Here is a 13,109-nt window from a genome sequence, read left to right on the forward strand (position 1 = left end):
GCCTAAGTAGATCGTAGAGCCTTTGCCACCAATGGTCTCTACGATCAACTTAGCTCACAATGCTTTTGGGAAACACAGCCCAGGGCAGTGGATTTGTCAACCTATGAGGCCAGGTTGGGATCTGTAGTTCCCAGCATGCTTTGCAGGGGACTGCATTAGGAGAGTAAATTTAAAGTGTTTTTCAGGAAAGCGAAAGATGTTGGTAGTTTATGTTAATGTTAAATGTTCAGTTATGTTGAACATTTAGGAGTTTCTGTCATTGAATGTTGTGGTTACCATTGTGCTAAAGAGTAGTGCTGTCCAGTGCGATTTTTACTTTGATGCAACATAATGTGTATAATAACGAGCTGGTGCGTGTGTGTCAAATGTCCATCCTGAGCTTTATTAGTTGAGTCAATGTAACTCAATTAAGTTAAAACGCAGCATTCCCTTGTTTTATGTTACATAAAACTGATTGAAGTATGTTACAACAACATTAGAACATATCATTTATAGGTAGAAATACCTCCTTGATGCAACAACTACACGTTCACTTTTTACAGTGTTTCTGGTTTTGTGTAAGTGAAGGTCATTAAATACTTTGTGGCTGGCCTACTCGCTTGGCTTGTTAAAGGAGAACTCTGGTCAATTTTAACATTGAGCTCATTTTTTTGTAAATTTGGAGTGCTGTCAATACAGAGAACAACGACAAAAATCGGTGTTGCCTACACCGTGTTATCCTCTTTTTAAAATTTGCACCCTGTTGACTTTAATGGGGCAAGTTTTAAACCTGCTTTTAGCCTCTTAACATCCTTGATGTGTCATTACAAGTGCACAGCCATGTGAGTGATTCCTTCAGAGTGAACACGGGTGAATCTGACTGCAGTAGATGTGAAAGAAATGAATAAAAATTATGTTATTTCAGCCAGCGCAAATACCTGTATTTACATCCTCGGTCAAAGTCCATAGTAGTCGATTGTCGAGTTCACGCGCATAGGTTTAGTACCTATGATCATGCGCGTGAACTCGACAATCGACTACTATGGACTTTGACCGAAAACAGGATGTGAATACAGGTATTTGCGCTGGCTGAATAAACATCATTTTTATTCATATCTTTCACATCTACTGCAGTCAGATTCACTCGTGTTCACTCTGAAGGAATCACTCACATGACCTGTGCACTTGTAATGACACATCAAGGATGTTAAGAGTCTAAAAGCAGGTTTAAAACTTGCCCCATTGAAGTCAACAGGGTGCAAATTTTAAAAAGAGGATAACACGGTGTAGGCAACACCGATTTTTGTCGTTGTTCTCTGTATTGACAGCACTCCAAATGTACAAAAAAATTAGCTCAATGTTAAAATTGACCGGAGTTATCCTTTAATCTCTGACTCATAATTGTCTGACTCAAAATGTCTTTAGCATACTTTTAAAAAGAGTACTTGTAACAAAAAATAATAATAATATACTTTAAAAGAACAATATAATGTTTTTGGACACTTAATTGCATGTTAGTTGCAATTAAATGTAAATGTATTATTGTTTAAATTTATATTAAATGCAGTTATCTGAACTTTAGGGTGCTTTTTGACCCACTTACTAAAGTACATGTATGTAAATCCTTAATTATTGTTTTTGAAATAAGGATGAAGTGCACTATCAAATGTACATTTAAAATATATTACCTTTATATGTAATGTGTAAAACTAAACATTATAATTTAGTTTACATGTTCTTTAGTATGTTAGTCAACACCTAAAAATAAGTACTAAAAAAAATATTAAAGCACTTTTGAAAAGTAAATGTGTATAAGTCTAGTCATGAAAGTGTAATAAAGTGGACTTTTATTTTTTCACGTGCACATTCAGTACAATTAACTGCACTTCTTTTTCACAAGGGATATGTTTCAAGAATGATTTAGTTTACATCCACAGTATCTGCGAAAAGAAAAGGTTAATAGTACATTTCTTGAATGAGCAGAGTTGGATTGAACAGAGCTAATAGAATACTTTATTCCAAGGTAGAAATAATGTAATGTTTCAAGGACTTTTTCCTCTTAGCCACCAAAACAGACAAATGAAAATTTATGAAATTAACATTGTCTGGGTGTATGTTGTATAACTTTGCTCTCCAATAGTCATCCAGAATTAGTAGGTTGGTATATTAACATTGTATCAGTTATTATATATAATTATATATAGAACTAGTAATAGAAATTAGCAGCCATGTTCCTCCCCCTCTTCAGAACACCAGTGACAGGTTGAGCAGGAGCTCTATCTTCAGATAAGGATTCCATGGAGCCTGTATTCATGCTATAAAATTCTTCATTGTGTCTCTTCTTCTGATCTTCACTGGGTTTAGCTATTTTCTGTTCATCACAGTTAGGATGGAACCATGTGTAGTATACAATTTTCACAAGAATTCCAACAACATGCAAACCTACTAGTATCGGTATCACTATGTAAGGATTTAAGGAGCTCCAACAGCCTGTATACTCAAACACCTTCCAGTACCAGAAGCCCAGCAGCATCACTGTGTCCAACCCCATGACACCATTATAGAGAACAGCCTTTAATGTTATGCTTCCTGTTGATACTTTAAACCAGCTGAAGTACCAGATTATTCCAACAGTAGCTCTGAAGAGCCATTCCAAACCAGGACTTTCCATGTGATCTGTTTTTTGGCTCCAGACCCCTAAAACCAGCAGCATCCACAAAGACAGGAAGTGGGCGATGATGTAGCATGGCAATACACTGCAAAAGAGTGCCAGAGCGGTCACACGGGGAATGATCAGCAACAAGTTCCACAGAAAGTAGACGCCAGTGGGGATCCAGCTCATCTTGCGATTTTTGGGAAGAAAGGAACGCATGCTGCGGTGGTACAAGGCTTCTGTACTGGCTATTGAAGCAGCTGATGAGAGGATTTTTAAACCTGAAACAAAAAAACATTGCATATTATTAAACAATATCACACAAGCAATAGTGTTCTTCTGAATATATGACTGAGATGCATATAATCACAGCCATGCTGATGCTGAGACTCTGAGAAACACACATTGGCACTGCTATGTCTGGAATTAACAGTTTTTTATTCACATATCAGCGCAAACATAGAGCGCATCAAATATGGTAAACATGCTTGACACATAAGAACCAATAAGGTTTGTTATCACAGTCCTTCAAATTTAAAGTCACCATTAAATCAAAATTGACAATTGCGATTTTTTTTATGGAATATTGCAGTGTTTTCTGTAAATGGTTTATACGTGCACATATTTTTTTTTATTTTTAAATTCATGTGACCTTGTAATCTTTAATCAAAAATAACCTGTCACTCACACACAAGCAAGCAGCATCCAACAATCCAATCAATTACCGATGGACAAAATCAAGTCCCACCCTACACTTTTTATCTTGTTTCTTGAGAAACCATTTCACTCTGACATACATTACAGTAGTGACGATCACAATTTCCATTTCATGCAACATTAAAGGTACTTTTTGGTTTTATGGTGCTTGATAGCATCAGTTACAATCCACTTTCTTTATATGAAGGTAAAGATCTTTGCTAAAGATCATCTTTTGTGTAAATAGAAAAATCACAGAATGACAAGAGTGATGACAGTTTTTGTTTTTGGCTTAAATATCACTATAAAGTCTGCATTAAATGGAAGTTGCAATCGTCTTTTTTCCCTTTGACATATCAGAGTGAAATGGCTTCTCGGACAAGAAATAATATATATTGCGGCCCACTTGATTTTGTCCATTGGGTATTGATTGGATCGTTGAATCATTGTGGTTTGCTATTGCTGTGATCTCATGTGATTGACAGGTTGTCCCGCACTTCTGCCAGTAAACACATCATCAGAGAGAAGATGAGATGCTGTTGCAAGAGGGTGGGGAATGTATTTTGATTAAAGACTATGAGTGAATTATTAATAATAATAACAATAATAATAATTTGTATGGATAAATCGTTTATAATAAATACGGCAATATTCTATAAAAAATAGGATTTGTCAAATTTGATTTCATAGTGGCTTTAAGTGGTTCAGAGACACATAAGAACTATAATCTGAAAGAGACAAAGATTTAAAGTGTTCTGGATTTGAGACATACCTGTAATAAGCTCCAGTTCTCCTCTCTGTAAGATTCTACACATCATAAGTATGAGTTGTGGGGCACTTTCAGAAAATGCCTCAAATAGACGAAGCATCTGAAGGTCCTGGTTCAGGAACACAACCACACCATTTCTGAATCTATTCGTTTTTTTAAGAAAAAGCATTGTGGAAATCTCTATCACCCCAGCATACCTGTGAACACAAGGTATATGCATTTACTTAAGCAACACTTAATACAACAAAACTTTACAATAGCCAACAGAAGCCACAATTTGGATTTTGTTCTATATTATGAAGTACTGGTTTTATTTAAATGTGTAAACGGTTTGACTCCAGACCAAATCAATTGACCTCAATAAGGATTAAGAAATAGCTCTGATTAGTTTTGATTTAATGGTGATTTTTAAAGGGTTAGTTCACCCAAAAATGACTTTCTGTCATCATTTACTCACCCTCATGCTGTTCTTCATGTCATATTTTATGTGCTCTATGTATGCTGATCAGTGTTTATATGGGAATAAAAGCCTCAATTAAAGCTGTATATCACATAAATTGTGAGTAAATGATGAGAGTTTGGGTGAACTATCCCTTTAGGTGTTCATTATTTTATAGATAAAGTGTGCTTAGTTGTACTGAATGTTCACTTGTAATTGTACTTCAAATCTTAAAGGAGGTCGAGGTCATGGTGCAAAGGACCCTAGGTTGATTTTACTCCGAACCATCCCTTTAAGTAAAGCTATACACTTTCATGACTGTTTAACACATTTAAGTACACTTTTTGTAATAACATCTTGTAATAAAAGTGCACCTTGTAATAATGTCATATTAAACGTTTTACTTTAAAGTACATATTGAATAATTATTTATAATTGTTTAGAATTGTAACTGTAGTGTGTTATTTAGTAGTATTTCATTTAAAGTTAATATATTTTAAAAATTGCTAAATTGAAACTATATCATTACAAATGTGTAATTACAAATATATTAAAATATGACATTTAAGTCAATAGAAATTACATTAAAGTTTACTGTAGTTTACCATAAATGCTTGTCAGTACATTCAGCAGTACACTTTAACCATATTTAAAAAAAGAATAAATAATAATAATTATGCAATTACATACAAAGATGTATTTAAGTCCTATTTAAGAGGGTCAAAAAACAAACTATTTGCATAATTTAACTATAATGCATTTTCATGTAATTGCAATTAACATGCAGTGAAGCATCAAAAACATTCCATTCAGTTTATTCTTATATTCTTTTAAAGTATATTAATTTCCATAAAAAGTACAATTTTAAATGTATGCTAAAGTGTAGGCTACTTTTTTTCCCACAAGACTATTCGAGGAAATTGAGAAGTAAATCTGTCACAGACCTCAGGTAGAGTCCAAGCTGAAGGAAGTGGAGTGGTTTGATCAGTTTATGCCTGTTAGCAAATGTATCCACCTTAGTCTCAAGCTTAGTCTCCTCCACTTTAGTCTCAAGCTTAGTCTCCTCCACCTTAGTCTCAAGATTAGTCTCCTCCACCTTAATCTTAAACTCATCCAGGGAATCTGAGTACCAGAGCCAGCTGAACACCTGTAACAATACTGAAGAGCCCAGCAGCAGAAAGATCATCACTGCCATATACACATAGTCCCCATCCTGATAAAATAACACAACAGTCCGAATGTCCAGTGCTATATCCAGCAGGAAAAGTAACAATCCCCCCCAAGTAAACAGGTATTCCAATAAAGAGTAAGGAAAAGGGAAGCTTTCCTCCATGATTGATCCAGAGTGAGAAACCTCGATCATGACAAAGTAAATACAACTACCTCATTTTTACGTGGATATCCTGCTAAAAAGATCTGAAAGAGAAAGTAAACTTTACACCCAGACATAAACTCCTCCCATGTCATGTATTTGAATGATTAGTCATGTGTGAGATAATGAATGAGTGAAGTCATTTACAGTTTTTGCCAACTGCTTAGACACAAAATCTTTTCATGTCACACGATTTTTGAAACCTCTCACTCAAAGTGCAAAACTACATGCCAAATCTTCAAAACCATAAGCTATTTCTCAGCCTTTGACTCAGTTGCATAAAACACTTTTTGCAAAACACTACACACAATTCTCTACCTAAAACACAAAGATCTATCAGGAAGTGACTTGCTTTCCTTTTCCAAACACAACCAATCAAAATGCTACACTTATTCACCAGGTCACACAGACACACTCCTCACATGTGCAAACACTAATTGCTTAACTGATCACTAACCAATCACTGCTTTACTGTAGTATAGGCCTAAATAGGTCAAAGGTCAGATGATCTGTTTTGAACAATGGATTCCTGGGACCCCCCGGGACCCCCCCCCCCCCCCTCCCCCCACACACAATTGTGTTCTTTACCGTATTCTAAAGAATATACTTTTGGTTTACAGTACATATGTTTATGGTTTTGTTGTATGCTACTGTAAACAACAATAATGTTAGACCTAATAAATATTTTCTGTTTCTACATTGCATTTGGTGTTTACAGTGTACTTGTTACATCAGATTACTTTCACTGTAGAACATTGTATTGAAATGTAGATACAAGCCAATGAAAGACCAAAGAGCTTTAGATTTAGAACAGCAGTGTTTACATGGTATATCCAAAAATGTATTATTATGAAAGAAGTGTGTGCCATTTGATGCAAATGCTTCATTATGACATGTGTTTATGGCATTTTGAATGCAGTGTTGCATTTTGAAGGAGATGTGAGGCATTTTGCATTTTGTGTGTGCAGTTTTGAGAATTGTGTGTAGAGTTTTGAAAAAAGGAGACTTAGTTTTGAAAACGTGTGTAAGCAATTGGTAAAAACTGTAAGAATGTGACCAGACTCACACAAAATTTAAATGCCAAATAGTTGCTATAATCCTCCAAATTAAAGGGGTGGTTGATTATGATTTCACTTTTCTAACTTTAGTTAGTGTGTAATGTTGCTGTTTGAGCATAAACAACATGTGCAAAGTTACAATGCTCAAAGTTCAAAGCAAATGGATATATTTTCTTTTAAAGAAATTGCTTTTTAAGGACTACAACAAATGGCTGGTAGCATTCCTCACGGGTTAGTGACATCACAAAACCTAAAATGTACATAAACCACGCCCCCGGGAACACGATTTAGATTATCAAGACAGAATATGCTAATCAATGAGCAGATAACTACACATAAGATACATAAATTCATCAACTAACCACTCAGAAATGTTGTCTATGTTGTAACTTCTTCTTGAGTATCTCCATCTTTCTGACTCTGGTTTGAAAATAAAAGGCTAAAAGTTTTTGAAATTTTCAGTGCATGTCTGTGTGTTCAGTGCAAATCAGTGCTAGGAACTGATTCCATGTAATCTGGATTACACAATTAGATTCCTAAATCCATTTGATGACTGGATTTAAAGGAATCATTTCATTTTTAAGAAGTGTTTTCTCAACATTGCAACATCTGATGCATATCTCACACATGACTAATCATTCAAATACATGACATGGGAGGAGTTTATGTCTGGGTGTAACTTTCAGATCTTTTTAGCAGTATGTCCATGTAAAAAGGAGGATTTTGTATTTACTTTGTCATGCTGTAAAGGTTTCTCACACTGGATCAATCATGGAGGAAAGCTTCCCTTTTCCTTATTCTTTATTGGAATATCTGTTTACTTGGGTGGGATTGTTACTTTTCCTGCTGGATATAGCGCTGAATATTCGGACTGTTGTGTTATTTTATCAGCATGAGTCTTTATCAGTCTGCCAAAACCCCTCCCTCGGGGTTTCACATGCTCCCTAGGTGCGCGTCAACGCGGACAACGGCGCAGAAGTATAAATTAAAACCAACACGTTGCCTACGGCGTAGGTCTGACGCAGAAGTATAAATCAGCCTTAAGTCAACATAAAAAAGTGTGCTTATTTAAAACACAACACAACATTATTAAACATAATTATTTAATATGTACTTTAAAGTAAAACGTTTAATATGACATTACAATGTGCACTTTTATTACAAGACATTATTACAAAAAGTGTACTTAAGTGTGTTAAACAGTCATGAAAGTGTATTAGATTTACTTAAGTGGCCTTTTATTTTATATATTATATTATATACAATTAGTATATATATATATATATATACTCTTTTAAGATTTGAAGTACACTTACAACTTGTAAGTTACAAGTGAACATTCAGTACAACTAAGCACAATTTATCTACAGTATAAAATTATGAACACCTAAAGGGATAGTTCACCCAAACTCTCATCATTTACTCACGCTTTATATGATATACAGCTTTAATTGAGGCTTTTATTCCCATATAAAAGTCAATAAAAAAGTCCCATATAAACACTGATCAACATATACAAAGAGCACATAAAATATGGCAAACAGAGTTTTGTTCTCGCAAACACGTTTCAGTTTCCGCAATAATCAGCGAGGTTTGTTCTCGTGTCATTAGAAAAGTCATCATTTGTGTTTCGAAGAACAGCATGAGGGTGAGTAAATGTTGACAGAAAGTCATTTTTGGGTGAACTAACCCTTTCAAAATCACCATTAAATCAAAACTAATCAGAGCTATTTCTTAATCCTTATTGAGGTCAATTGATTTGGTCTGGAGTCAAACCGTTTACACATTTAAATAAAACCAGTACTTCACAAAATCCAAATTGTGGCTTCTGTTGGCTATTGTAAGTTCCCTTTCATTCACTCACGTTCGACGTAACGTCGACGTGACAATGTAATTGGGATCACTTCAGGGATCTATCAACTTCGAGTGTCTACAGAATGAACCAATGAACGTTGGCGTGCGTGAATCGCGTCACGCACCCTGCCCCACAGCGCAGGTATAAACAGGAAGCAGGCGCACGCACATATCATCTTTCACTTCGGAGCCGAGCTTTATGTTTGACTTCAGAATCTACAAGACTCTACAAGAATAGCGTTGAAGACTCTCTTTCAGTGTTGGTGTGACGGCGCGATCAGCAAGTGGCCGTGAGCTTAAGCTTACTCAACTGCTGTTTTCACAGCAAACTTATTTCTGTGTTGTTATCGGTGGGCGTTTTTTCTGATAGTGTTTACAGCACTGCTGTACACTGCGGCTATTCCCTGGGCACCTCAGCACTATGAGAGTAGTGGAAAGAGTATTGTTTTTTTCTTTTCTTTCTTCTTTTCTTCACAAAAAGAGCAACACAAGCGTGACCCTGCGTCCTTTTCAGGATTTCATTCCGCTTGTGCGTTTCTGGGTGTGTTCGTTCCCTGGCGCCAGCAGACAGCCACAATAGTTGTCTCTCATGTTTGGGCATTCAGCATGCTGAGGCAGCTTTTGTGGATAGTTCATGTTCACATTGCGGTAATATGATAATGACCGCGTTGAGATCGAGACTCGCTTACCTTAAGGGAGGTGCAGTCCCCTCGCCTATGCCCCGATCTAGCGTCTGTTCTGTCCTGCAGAATAGGCCTACTTTGGCGCTTAGCCAGGGTGATCTGAGGATTACCGTGAGGGCTTCCCCGCCGAGGCAATTTCCATGGGCCCCTCACGCCTCACAAACACGGCCACCTTTGGAGCCCCCGAAAGAACGTACTGGTCCTTCTCAGGAACGACCATCCGTGTCTTTTGGGGCTCCTCCTGACTACCAGATGTCGATCACAGCATTGGAGGGGGAGCTTCGCTCCTCTGGAGATGAAGACTCGGCTGCGTTACCCCCCTCGGGGAGTGTAGCGTTGCCCGAGTCCAATCCAGAGTGGGCAGCTATGCTTTCCCGGGCCGCCGAGAAGGTCGGGCTTGTGTGGAACCCTCCACCATGTCCCGAACCTTCTCGGTTGGATGATTGGTTTCTCGGGGCGGGCCGTGCTGGTTCTCAGCGCGCCACCCCCGTGCCTTTCTTCCCAGAGGTGCACGAGGAGCTCGCCAGGTCGTGGTTGGCACCGTATAGTGCCAGACTACGGCCTGCTGGCACCTCCCTCCTCACCGCCCTCGATGGTGGGGCAGCTAAGGGGTATGTGGATCTCCCGGCAGTGGAGCGTGCCGTTGTGATGCAGCTGTGTCCAGAGTCCGCTTCCTCTTGCTCTTGACGCGGGAATCCACGCCTCCCGTCCAAGGCCTATAGGTTTTCGTCCGGTATCACGGCGAAGGCTTACAAGGCCTGTGGACAGGCTGCTTCCGCCCTGCATGCCATGGCGCTCTTGCAGGTCCACCAGGCCCAGGCGCTCATGGATATGCACGAGGGCGGTTTTGACCCAGATCTCCTCCGGGAGCTCCGTGCGGCAAACGACCCTGAGACGGGCGACCCAGAGGTGGATCGGTCTGCTCTTCAGGAGATGGCGAAGGCGCCGCTCCTTCCCCCGGTGGAGGGCCGGGCGAAGAATCTTTTGCTTCCTTTTGTTTCTGTTCCGCCCCACATTTTCCACCCCACATTTTCAACAAAGAGCAGTTTCTGAAACCTCTGTGTCCCAAGAGGGCACGCTTGGCGGTCGACGACGCTATGCCTTGTCACCCTCAAGCCCCTCTTTCATTGCCAGCGAGTAGCAGTGGCTGTGTCCCGGACGCACTGTCACCTCCGCATACTCACTCTGCCCCTCGACGGAAGCAGGTACGTGTTGCACCACACACTAAGATCCCACTCCGGGCCGCTATACCTTCCGAGTCGGGTTCCTGCATTCCGCTGCGCTGCCCCACCCCAGATACATCTGTGGTGCCGTTGGTCCAGCTTGCACGGTGTCTGGGAGCCTGGCTAGCGCTCCCCAGCCCGTCTCGCTGGCTCATCTGCACTATCAGACTCGGCTATGCGATTCAGTTCACCCGGCATCCTCCAGTGTTCAGGGGAATTCTGTTCACCCGTGTTCTGGCGGACAATGCCCCTGTGCTCAGGGCGGAGATCGCAGTCCTACTAGCGAAGGACACGATCGAGTCAGTCCCTCCTGCCGATATGAAGACTGGCTTCTACAGCCCGTACTTCATTGTACCCAAGAAAGGCAGTGGGTTACGACCAATCTTGGACCGGCGCGTCCTGAACCGGTTCCTTCACAGGCTGCCGTTCAAGATGCTTACACAGAAACGCGTTTTCAAATGCATCCGTCCCCAAGATTGGTTTGCATCGATCGACCTTTCATGACTCAATTCTCCCTCGGCACAGACCGTTTCTTCACTTTGTGTTCGAGGGACGGGCATATCAGTACAAAGTCTTACCCTTCGGGCTGGTCCTGTCGCCCCGCGTTTTCACGAAAGTCGCGGAGCTGGCCATTGCTCCCATATGCGAGCGTGGTACCTCGACGACTGGCTTATCCTCGCCCAGTCGTGAGAGCAGTTGTGCGAACACAGGGACATGGTGCTCAGTCACCTCAGCCACTTAGGGCTTCGGGTTGTTAGGGGTTAACAGTTTAGGACCCAAGGACCAAATGTTTGAAAGAAGACCCGGAGTCAGAATTATAATAAATTGAAGAAAAGTTTTACTGAAGATAGTTTGCAGTTTCATCAGCAGAAGTCAGCTTCAAGACTCACACAGGAGTTTGTAGACCGACCCACTTACAGTTACAAAGATCACAGCAGTTATACCCTACACCAAGGTCTAAGCTACGTCATTGCTTACAGGTTGAATGATTCTCATTTGCTAAGAAATAGATAAAAATATAAATTTTCCACATACTGTATATTCAGAAGAACACTATTGCTTGTGTGATATTGTTTAATAATATGCAATGGTTTTTTTGTTTCAGGTTTAAAAATCCTCTCATCAGCTGCTTCAATAGCCTTTACTGTAGCCTTGTTCCACAGCAGCATGCGTTCCTTTCTTCACAAAAATCGCGAGATGAGCTGGATCCCCACTGGCGTCTACTTTATGTGGAACTTGTTGCTGATCATTCCCCGTGTGACCGCTCTGGCACTCTTTTGTAGTGTATTGCCATGCTACATCATCGCCCACTTCCTGTCTTTGTGGATGCTGCTGGTTTTAGGGGTCTGGAGCCAAAAAACAGATCACATGGAAAGTCCTGGTTTGGAATGGCTCTTCAGAGCTACTGTTGGACTCATCTGGTACTTCAGCTGGTTTAAAGTATCAACAGGAAGCATAACATTAAAGGCTGTTCTCTATAATTGTGTCATGGGGTTGGACACAGTGATGCTGCTGGGCTTCTGGTGCTGGAAGGTGTTTGAGTATACAGGCTGTTGGAGCTCCTTAAATCCTTACATAGTGATACCGATACTAATAGGTTTGTACGTTGTTGGAATTCTTGTGAAAATGATATACTACACATGGTTCCATCCTAACTGTGATGAACAGAAAATAGCTAAACCCAGTGAACATCAGAAGAAGAGACACGATGAAAGATTTTATAGCATGAATACAGGCTCCATGGAATCCTTATCTGAAGATAGAGCTCCTGCTCAACCTGTCACTGGTGTTCTGAAGAGGGGGAGGAACATGGCTGCTAATTTCTACTACTAGTTCTATATATATATAATAACTGACATAACGTTAATATACCAACCTACTAATTCTGGATGACTATTGGAGAGCAAAGTTATACAGACAATGTTAATTTCATAAATTTTCATGTCTGTTTTGGTGGCTATGAGAAAAAAAGTCCTTGAAACATTACATTATTTTAAGGTGTACTTACTATAGGGTTAGGGTAGGATTAGGTTTTGGTTGAGGGTTAGTTGCATGTAATTATGCAAAATTTACTGTTATTACTATGGTAAGTACATGTAACATATGTAACAAGGACACTGTAAAATAAAGTGTTACACTATTTCTACCTTGTAATAAAGTATTCTATTAGCTCTGTTCAATCCAACTCATTCAAGAAATGTACTATTAACCTTTTATTTTAGCAGATACTGTGGATGTAAACTAAATAATTCTTGAAACATATCCCTGGTGAAAAAGAAGTGCAGTTAATTGTACTGAATGTGCACTTCTAGATAGTATCTACAAGTATATATATTTTTTTAAATGTTGTACTTACAGATATTGAAAAAATAAAAGTCCACTT

At 39.4% G+C, this 13,109-nt stretch overlaps 2 protein-coding genes across 2 annotated transcripts; one reads left to right on the forward strand and one right to left on the reverse strand.

The window, feature by feature from the left end:
* Positions 1 to 1,810: 1,810 nt before the first annotated feature.
* Positions 1,811 to 5,948, reverse strand: LOC307162946 (XK-related protein 8-like). The gene is made up of 3 exons (XM_079878715.1): positions 5,481 to 5,948; positions 4,101 to 4,294; positions 1,811 to 2,913 (listed from the first exon to the last, which is right to left on the reverse strand). Exons 1-3 carry the CDS (start codon positions 5,897 to 5,899, stop codon positions 2,186 to 2,188), a joined length of 1,341 nt encoding a protein of 446 aa, XP_079734841.1. The 5' UTR covers positions 5,900 to 5,948; the 3' UTR covers positions 1,811 to 2,185.
* Positions 5,949 to 11,923: 5,975 nt separating this feature from the next.
* On the forward strand, positions 11,924 to 12,559 carry LOC307163014 (XK-related protein 8-like; the record flags this gene model as incomplete). Its single annotated transcript, XM_079878807.1, has 1 exon — positions 11,924 to 12,559. The coding sequence occupies one exon, from the start codon at positions 11,924 to 11,926 to the stop codon at positions 12,557 to 12,559; it is 636 nt and encodes a 211-aa protein (XP_079734933.1).
* Between the last annotated feature and the right edge of the window lie 550 nt (positions 12,560 to 13,109).

The sequence above is a fragment of the Squalius cephalus genome (genome assembly GCF_949319135.1).
Source record: "Squalius cephalus genome assembly, chromosome: 8".
Lineage (NCBI taxonomy): Eukaryota > Metazoa > Chordata > Actinopteri > Cypriniformes > Leuciscidae > Squalius > Squalius cephalus.